This window comes from Pteronotus mesoamericanus, unplaced genomic scaffold (genome assembly GCF_021234165.1).
Source record: "Pteronotus mesoamericanus isolate MK-2021 breed Mesoamerican mustached bat unplaced genomic scaffold, CSHL_Meso_final contig_702, whole genome shotgun sequence".
NCBI lineage: Eukaryota > Metazoa > Chordata > Mammalia > Chiroptera > Mormoopidae > Pteronotus > Pteronotus mesoamericanus.
The window spans coordinates 4897123-4906298 of record NW_026555239.1 but is presented as its reverse complement, the minus strand read 5'-3'; the positions used below and the strand labels follow the sequence as shown (position 1 = coordinate 4906298).

At 62.3% G+C, this 9176-nt stretch overlaps 1 protein-coding gene across 2 annotated transcripts; it reads right to left on the bottom strand.

Moving 5' to 3' along the window:
• Window positions 1-542: 542 nt before the first annotated feature.
• UPK3A (uroplakin 3A) lies at window positions 543-6122 on the bottom strand. Of its 2 annotated transcripts, XM_054582587.1 has the most exons (6): window positions 6071-6122; window positions 4986-5141; window positions 4425-4704; window positions 3944-4026; window positions 2279-2411; window positions 543-702 (listed from the first exon to the last, which is right to left on the bottom strand). In XM_054582587.1, the coding sequence occupies exons 1-6, from the start codon at window positions 6120-6122 to the stop codon at window positions 543-545; spliced, it is 864 nt and encodes a 287-aa protein (XP_054438562.1). The 2 variants fall into 2 exon arrangements, with proteins under 2 accessions (XP_054438562.1, XP_054438563.1); XM_054582588.1 differs by lacking the exons at window positions 3944-4026; window positions 4425-4704.
• Between the last annotated feature and the right edge of the window lie 3054 nt (window positions 6123-9176).

Below are 9176 nucleotides of genomic sequence, written 5' to 3'. Positions count from 1 at the left end.
CCCTGGATCAGGAAGCCGGGAAGGAGCCCAGGCTTGCATGGCCTTGAAATGAACCGTTGACATCAGATGAGGAAGCGGAGCCCCGGAGGGAACGGGGGCGGGGGCGGCACGGTGCCGGCCAGCAGCGCCACGCTCAGGACTGTCCGCGGCGCCTCGCAGCCCGCGCACCGGGACGAGGGCCTGCAAATGCACCCGCAGCTGCGCCCGCAGGACTCCTGCTGCTCTCGGGCGGGCGAGGCCCAGCCCCCCAGGGCTCCGACAGCCCTGACTGCCTCAGCGCTCCGCTCCGCGCCTTGGCTTTGCCTGAAAATGAGTCCCCTGACCCCCCGCCACAGAGAAACAGCCCCTGCCCTCAGCACACGCAGACCCGTTCGCCCCTGGAGTCGCTCGTTTGGGGCGTCTTTACTGAACTCAAATTCTTGGGAAGGTTTTATTGAACGTTTTCCTGCAGTTGGGCCACGGGCCCTGCGTCCCCGTGGGTGGGGCTGGGGGAGGGGAACACCCGCCGCCCGGCCCCGGGCAGGGCCCCGGGCCGAGCCGGCTCAGTCCTGCAGCTTGCCGCGGTACACCTCGGCCCTGTCCAGGGGCAGCCCCCGATTCACCGCCGCGTACGAAGGTTCCGCGGTCCCCAGGGACTTGGGGACGGCCTCCTGTGTGATCTGGGAGTCATGCGTGGCTTCCCCCTCAGAACCGCCCATGTCGCTGGCCGAGAAAACGAGGAAAGCCAGGGTCAGGGGCGCAGGGTGAGCCGAACCGCCCTGGCCGGGCGGGGGCCGCCTGCTTGGACTCCGCAGGGGCCCTCTTGGGCATTCGTTCACCAACTTCCCAGAGCGCTTGCCGTGTGCCAAGTCCCAGGATGAGGAAGGTGTCACCCTTTTGGAACTATGTGCGCAATTTGCAGGCTCGATCACGAGCAGAACACTCGGAGGATAAGATTGTGTGGGGAGACGGACCACAGAAGGGAGCAGACAGAAGCAGACAGGTGGGAGACACAGGAGGGCTTCCTGGAGGAGGGGGCAGTCAGTCTGGCCCTGAGGGAGGAGCGTGTGGGCACAGACAGGCACTCGGGGCACTTGACAGGAACGGCTGGGCAGTGCCGGGGGCAGCCGTGAGGAGTGCGGGGCAGCCGGAGCCAGAAGTGACAGGACAAATGGAAGAGCCAGGCTCAAGTCAGACAGCAGGGCCTGCGCAGCCAGACAGGGTGCTGCCCCCGCCCCCCCGGGCAGGGGGAGACCTAGAACCCGGTCCTGGCTGCTCCGGGGCTGAACTTGTCTAATATTTGTGTTGTTGCTAATTTAAATGCCAAGAAGCAACTTGGTTTCCAGGTCACCACCCCCTCCCCCTCCCCAACCCATTCCCCACCCCCCACCCCGTCTTTCCCTGCCTGGCTCGCTTCTACCGTCCACTTTTTTACACCTACACAGAGCAGCTTTTCCATCTGCTCCCCACTGCCCTCCCCACCTGGGACAGGCGCTCTCCTGACCTTCCAAGCCCCCCGGGGCTCCCCCTCTCGCTGAGAAGCACACACATGTGGCTCTGCCATCCATCCCTGTCTCCCAGTCTTGATGAGACTTTGCCCCTGCCGTTCCTTCCTCCAGGCAGCCCGCCCTGATGCCCCCGGAGGACCTGCCCTGCCCTCCTCCGGGCGCCCGCAGCACCTGCGGATGCCCATTCACCCCCCGCCCCGCTCAGCCCGCCCAGGACTAGCGGGGGGTGCGCGCGTCTGTCTCCCCGCCAGGCACCTCTGTTCACTGTGCCGGACGGCGAGGAGACGCGAGTCCTAATCCTCACGGGACACAAACAAGGTCTGTGCGTGAAGTCAGAGGGCGGGGCTCTGGCCCCACCTCTGTTTTCACTTGGGCCACGCTGCTCCCTCAGGCCTCAGTGTCCCCATCTGTCCTGCAGTGGGGACAATCACAAGGACAACAAGAGCCATCCTTGCTTGGAGCTGGGCTCTGCCCCGAGGGCTCCGCAGGGATTATTCCACTTAACCCTCACAGCTGGGGGGGGGGGGGCGACATTTGTCAGTGTCTGCACTTTCCAGAAGAGGGACCTGAGGCTGTTTAACTGTGTCAGATGGGGATCTGCCCACGCCCCCCACCCCTCCCCTCCGTCTGTGGCCTTGGCCGCCCCAGGCCCAGCCCCTGCTCCCCAACCCCACCCGCCGGCGGTGGAAGTGGCTTCCTCGCCCGCTGGGCCATCCCCTGCCTAGAAGACCCTCGCGGGGGACGTGTCCAGTGTGGCCCCGAGTCCTGCGCTCCAGCCGGCGGGTACTCACAGGAGGCTCAGGACGATGGCGCCGGCAAAGCCCAGGAGCAGGAAGAAGGGCAGGGAGCCCAGGATGGACGTGATGACGATCATGCCGCCACTCCGCCGGCCGGGCCACGTGTCGATCGCCAAGTACGGGGACGCTGGAGGACGCAGGCCCATCACTCCCAGACACCGCGCCCTCAGCTCTCTCCCCGGGACGCACGGTCGCCCCAGCCCCGGGGTCCCGGGGGAAGCGGGGACCCAGCTCCATGCCAGCCCCCTCCCCCAGCCTTGAGGAGCTTGTCCCGCATCCCAGTTCCCCACTTTGCCTTGTGTGTGGCTGCTCACTTCCCCTTAACTGTCTTTTTCCATGACTTTAAATTATAAACTGACCCCAGGCTTCCGGTGTGACGAATGGGACACAGGTTGCAAACTGTTACAGCAAAGGGGCGGCGGAGGCCCCTCGACTGGAGCCTGGCGGACCCGGACGCCCCCCACGCTGGCCAGGGTTGCCCTTTGGAACTCAGTGAACAAACAATGTACGGGCCCTCCTGTGAGGCAGCCTCTTTCCGGCCACGGTCCTGCGGGGATCCCACGAGACCCCCGCTCCACAGCGGGCTCACTGCCGCTCAGGGAGACCGGCTCCTGCTCAAGGCCGCCCGGCCCCCAGGTCCGCCTGCTCCCCGAGGGCATGCTCTCCGCCGACAGCTCAGGCCTAGCGCTCTGCCCGGATCCCCCAAAGGGGTCTGCGGGCGGTGGCGGGGCGGGGGGCACGCTCTCTCCTCCCCACTTCTCTGGCGTGGAGACCAAGGTCCTCCGGGCTCACACAGCAGCCGGGCCCGGAGCTGGCCTCGCACTCAGAGCTCTGGGTGGTCCTGCATGGGCGAGCCACGGTGGGAAGGGGAAGGGGCGGCCAGGGAGCGGCGCGGTCACACCCAGGCCCGCCTCTCCCGCTTGCTGGCTGTGTGCCTCTGGCCGCCTTCCAGAGCCGCTCACTGGCTCGTACCGTTACTGTGCGGTGGCAGGGGGCTCTACAGGAAGATGCTGTGTCTCAGGCCGGGCCCATCTTGGGGACCAAGCAGTCTCATTCTGGGGTCCAAGGTGTTGCGGGAGGGGAGTTGGAAAGTTAGGGTCACGTGCCATCAAAAGTACCCTCGGGAATCCCTACTGTAGTCCCTAAGGCTCAGCAGACACGATTCTGTGTGCGGATGTGTGCGGAAACCTCGGTCTGTGTGGAGGCCTCAGGTGGAGGCTTCGGGAGGGACAGAGCGGGACCACAGGCCACGCCAGGGCTCAGGCCCTGCCGCCGTCAGAGCCGGGAGTCGCGGGACCGGGGCCCGCGTTTGCTGCTGTGAGGGGCCAGCCCTGGGCTGCTCGGGCTCTAAACGCAAGACAGGCCGCGCGCCCCACAGATGCACGTGCACCACGAGGGCTGGAAAAGCGGCGGGCAGACCCCAGGGACACGAGGCCACCTGTCAGCCAGCCCCACACGGGCAATCCTGCCCCTCGAGGGAGGAAGCCGGGAGGATGACGCGTTGGGTTACAGTATTGTCAAATAAGTTAAATACCGTAACCCAGAGGCCTGCCTGTGTCTGGGGGCAGTTTTCAGGGTGACAGCCCGAGTCTGCTTCCCCAGGCCGCCTTGCGGACCCCCTCCCCCTCCCCCCTCCTGTGCCACATCGCTCCCACTCACGCCGGTTGGTCCGGATGGGGTCCGACCACAGCGTCTCGTCCTGCACCAGGCCCGTGGACGCACTGATGAGGGCGTACTTGAATCTGGAAGGAGACAGCGCAAGGATGACTTCCGCCTGTCCTGCGAGCCCCAGCCACAGGGACGGGGAGGGAGTCGGCGGCTGGGCTTGGGGAGAGAGTGGGGACTTCTCAAGGGAAATCTAGGCACATAACTTGAGGAGTCCGAGGCAAAATGAGAATTCAGGCCCCTTGTTAAAAAATGGAGACTTTCAAGGCGGCAGAGCGTTGAGCCGAGCGGGGGCCGTGCTGGCTGAGCGGTGCTGTGCGCAGACACACGTCCCAGACGCCCTTCACGGGCACCCCGGACGCTCTGGGCACACAGCAGGCCCCCGAGGCACACGGCCTCTCACACTCACTGGCTCTGAGTCTCCCCGAGTCGGGCTGGGGCACGGCCGCCTGGCTCGCGGCGGGGCTACACCCACCTGTACTCCGTGGCTGCCGACAGCGGCGCATTGCAGAGGCCCTGGAAGTCAGGGTCGGACAGGCAGGTCCCGTCGGCGCCCACTCTGACCAGGTACGCGTGCAGGATCTCCGAGGCCCGGGACACGTCCCCCACCGCATCCAAGCTGGGCAGGTCGCTGCAGGGGGTCAGGTCAAAGGCCGCGGCCTTGTAGGGGCCTGTCCTCCCTCCCCCCGTCTCCTGGAATGTGGTACTCAGCGGCGTCTTGGAGCTGTCCTGCACAGAGGCATTCCTGGGGCTGGCTGTGGGGACAGGGGAGGGAGTGAGGTCCCTGGCCACCGCCCCAGCTCAGCCGCTCATTTGGTGATTCATCAAACACCCCTGAACATCCGAGCCAGTGCTGTGCTGGGCCCTGGGGTTGCAGGCAGGAGCAGGGCAGCTCAGTCCCTGCCCTAGAGGACTCCCCGCCTCGAGGGCGGGCTGGGGAGCTGCAGGGGTCCTCGCTTACTGGGCTGCCTCCTTCCCTCCTCCCTGCAGACAAGTCCGACCCCTCGCGGCCACAGGTGGGGAGCGGGGCCCTCACCCGCGTTGGCCAGCACGTAGAGGTAAATTTCATAGGTGCCGTTGAGGGCTGCTGTGCTGTCGAACATGCAGAGGGGTTTCTCCAAGGCCACGGTGCTGAGCGTAGGGTTGTTGGTGGCGAAGGCCAGGCTGGCCAGCTGGGGCTGGAGGTTCACGCCTGGAGGAAGCCACGAGCCCGGGATCTGGCCCCGGCAGCCATCCGCACCCGTGGGCACCCTCTGCCCTCCCCCAACATGCATGCGGGCAGTTACTGAGCACCCACTGGGTGCGGGGCACTGGGCTTCACCCTCTCCACAGGCCACCTCAGGAACCTGCCTGCCCATACACGCCCCCACCCAGGCACCCGGGTCGGAACCAGGCAGGACAGCAGAACCACTGCCCTCTCTCTCTCTGCCCCGCAGCAGATGGTCAGTCCCCGAGAACCCCACTGCCCCTCCTAAGCACCCCTCCAGCCGCACCCTCCTCACCTGAACCCTAGTAACAAGCCCCCCCTCCCTCTGCTCTCTAACATGCCCCTCGGTGGGCATTCTCCCACTCCGCCCCTTCCTGGCGCCCCCTGCGCAGTCAGCTCCTCTGGAGGGGCAGCCAGGGCCTGACGTTCTGGGCCGCGCTTCCGGGGGCCGCCGCCTCACCTCCGTGCTCAACCCCTCACCCCAAGCTCCAGCCACTCCGATGGACAATCGAGAGGGGGTTCCCAGGACAGAGCATGCCACCTCCCTCCGCCCTGAACCTGTCCCTGCTGCTCCTTCACCTGGAAGGGCCCTCCACCTCCCCCAGCCAGGCCGCACCAGGAGTCCAGTCCCATGCCTTCCGGGCTCTCCCACAGCCCCGCTATCGCAGGGCTCTGCCACCCAGGAGCCCTGAATCCCTCCCGCCAGGGGCAGCTTATTAAGAAGCGTTGGCCATGATTACTGTCTGCGCCCCCGGAGCCCGCACGGCGTCCGTGCCTTTTCCTGGAGGAATCAATGAAGTGCCCATTCCAACGCTCTCTCAGGACTCCACGGGAGGGTCGGGGTGCAGGACACGCCCCAGGGCCCCGCTGCCCGCCCTCCCTGGGCTCGGCCCGTGCTCTCCTCAGCCGCTCACCCCTGCACAGCCGCAGGCAGCCGAGGGCAAGCCAGGCCCAGAGCGGAGGCATCGCCGGGGACCAGCGCGCCGCGCCTCCTCGCGCCGCGGCTCACCTGCCAGCCCTGGGTTCTCGGCGCGCCCCGCCCCTGTCCGCTCGGCCAATCCGCGGCCTCCTAGAGAACTTTTTGCATACGCCCCGCCCCGGTCCGCTGGCCGACGGGCTGTGCCCAGGAGCTCGTCTACCTGCGCTCCGCACGCAGGAGCCTTTGCCGAACGGCCTACTAAGGGCAGAGACCCGGGCGGCGCTCTCACCGGGTCTCTCGCCTGAGGATACCGGGGCGGGGCGCGGGCGGGACGACAAGCCACTCCAACCTGAGCCTCAGTTTCCACATTGTGAAACGGGAGCGCTAATTCCTACAGCTGTTCAGAGACCCTCCCAAGCACTAGACCCTCCCTGGCTCTTGTGAAAATAAACCGGTTACCCAGCGATAGTGCCGTCAGGGAAACCTTGAAGGCCTGGGCCTGTGAGCTGTTCAAGGCCTGTGGTGCGGCCTATCAGCTCACAGGTGCGAGGCCACGGCCCCCGGTAGACTCCCTGGAACAGCCCAGGCGGGTGGCGCGTGGGGGCCCTGCTGCGCAGCGCGCGGGCGGCGGAGGGGGGCACTTCAAAAGGGAAGGAACAGAAGTTAAGGCTCGCTTTCTGGGGGAAACAGGGACGAAGCCTTCACCTGGATCAGATGCATCAGAAATCGAGCACATCTCTGAGCGCACGTCAAATATTAAATGTTACATTTAAAAAATAAAAGTAAGCCAGCAAGGAGGGCAGGGGGAGGGGCTAAAACGGAACTGTGACAATTATACAGGCGAACCCCTTAAAAAAGGAGCCGAGCTGCCTCCCCAGAGGGGCTGCCCCCCGCGGCTCCTACCCGAACCCCAGTGCGTCAGCCCAGGCGGCGGCGCCTGCGGACTGAGCCTAAGCGACCTGTTTCCCAAAAAGCCGTTTACAACGATAACGAGAAAGCGATTATGCCTAACCACTGGGCTGATGGCTACTGAACTGAAAAAAAATTTTTTTTTTAAATATTCACTTATTTTTAGAGAGGGGAAGAAAGGGAGAGAAACATCAGTGTGTGGTTGCCTCTCCTGCACCCCTACTGGGGACCCGACCTGCAACCCAGGCAGGTGACCTGACTGGGGACTGAACTGGCAGCCCTTCGACTTGCAGGCTGACACTCAATCCACGGCGCCACACCAGCTAGGACCTGAACTGAACATTAAAAACACTGTTTAGAATTAAAGTCACTGTGTTGGTGATCTGCACCGATAGAAACGCTGTCCTACTGGTTCCCCTTCCCTGTTCCGTAAACATCACTGCCAAGCCCAGTTTCCTCATCGGAACTTTCTCTGGGCTTCTGTCTGAAACAATGACTCCTGAGTACCTAGTCTGATCGCTCTCAATAAATGCTCACCGTGTCTGACTTCGAAAGGCCCTCTTATTTTTAGGGGAACTGAACCCAACAGAAACCAGTGAATTTGTGCACAGCACCCGTAATGATCACGTGCTCAAAAAGAAAAGCAGGAGACTGCATGTGGGGGACTTTGGGCGGAGCCCGTGTGCCGGTACTTCCTCGGCGGGCGGAGGGACTCTCAGGCCAGAAAAGTGTCACCGCCCTGGGGAGGGCAGAGCAGTCCCGAGGAAACTTCGGGTCCCCAGGACTGGCAGCAGGACCCGGCGCCCACTCCCTGCGGGGTGAAGGAGGCTGGGATGCAGCAGGAGGAAGAACCCTGTGGTGCTCGTCGTTAATAGTATTGCTGTGGAAAATAGCAGCAGCACGTTCCTGCTCCGTCTATTGAAAGGGCCAAATGGGGTGACTCGGTGCTGCCCAGAGCTAAGCCAGCCCTCCGGGGTCGGAAACACCATTCCCCGGCAACGGGCACCAGGGCCCTTTGGAGAGAGGTGGCCCCGGGGCTGGCTCAGGAAAAGTCGAGAAGAGCCTAGGAAGTAAAGAAGAGCTGGGAGAACCATGGGCTGTCAAAGGCGCTGGCACGGGGGCCTTGAAGGGTCTCCCAGCGGTCAGATTGGAGCAAATTTGAGCATAAAATAATAATCGAAGTAATACATTTAGCCCCTTGGATAAAATAGAAACCCACAGGTCCATGCTGATCCTTCACAAAATGTTTTAAAAGAGAAATTTCTTCTTTAAAAATGAACATGAAATAATAAATGTAGAAGGAATGATGAATTGAAACTCACTGTTTAACCATCATCCGGGTAATAACTGATCCATGAAATAATAATAATACTGATAAAAATCGTCTAAACAGGTGTTAAAACCATAGGATGAAGCCTGGCTGGTGTGGCTTAGCGGATTGAGCCTCGGCCTGCGAACCAAAGGGTCACCAGTTCGACCCCCAGTCAAGGCACAGGCCTGGGTTGCAGGCCAGGTCCTCAGCTGGGGACACTCGAGAGGCAGCCACACATGGATGATTTTCTCCCTCTCTTCCCCTCTCTAAAAATAAATAAATAAAATCTCTTTTAAAACCATAGGATGAAAGAATTCTAGGGAACAAGATACGCAGGAACCTGGGACACCAACTTCATGGAGTAAACCCAACATCACCAATTACGGGATGGACTGACTTCATGGGCTCCCTGGGGTCACGGCTCTGAGAAGGGCTGTTCTTGTTCAAAAAGTTTAATGGGAACCTAATCAGCACAAAACCACCGGGCACATCCAAATTGAGGGACCTCCTGCTAACCCACTGGCCTGGATGCTTTGAAAATGTCGATGTCATGAAAGACAAAGGCAAAGACAAAAGAAAACAATAGCCGAGAACCCTCATGGACCGAAGGAGACTAGGAGACAAAACTAGCTGCACCTGTGACCCTCGGCAAATTCTCAGATAAAAACAAACAGCCTGTCACAAACACTAGCATAGTTGGTGCGGCAGTGAGAGGAATTTGAGTTACGGAATGTGCACCGGATAACAATAGTGATTGGATGTGAAATTTCGGAAGTGTGACCACCCGATCATGGTTCTGGAAGAGATGCAGGCTGGAGCGTTGCGGGTGAAGTGCCACCGTATCCGGAACACACACACGCCCCCGTGGAGTGAGGGGGAG

Coding starts and splice junctions, on each gene's coding strand:
- UPK3A (XM_054582587.1), bottom strand. CDS start 6,122: ATGCCTCCGCTCTGGGCCTGGCTTGCCCTCGGCTGCCTGCGGCTGTGC. Junction 5,142..6,070: donor CTGCCTGCGGCTGTGCAGGG/GTGAGCGGCTGA, acceptor GGCTTCCTCCAG/GCGTGAACCTCCAGCCCCAG. Junction 4,027..4,424: donor TCGGCAGCCACGGAGTACAG/GTGGGTGTAGCC, acceptor GTCTCCTTCCAG/ATTCAAGTACGCCCTCATCA.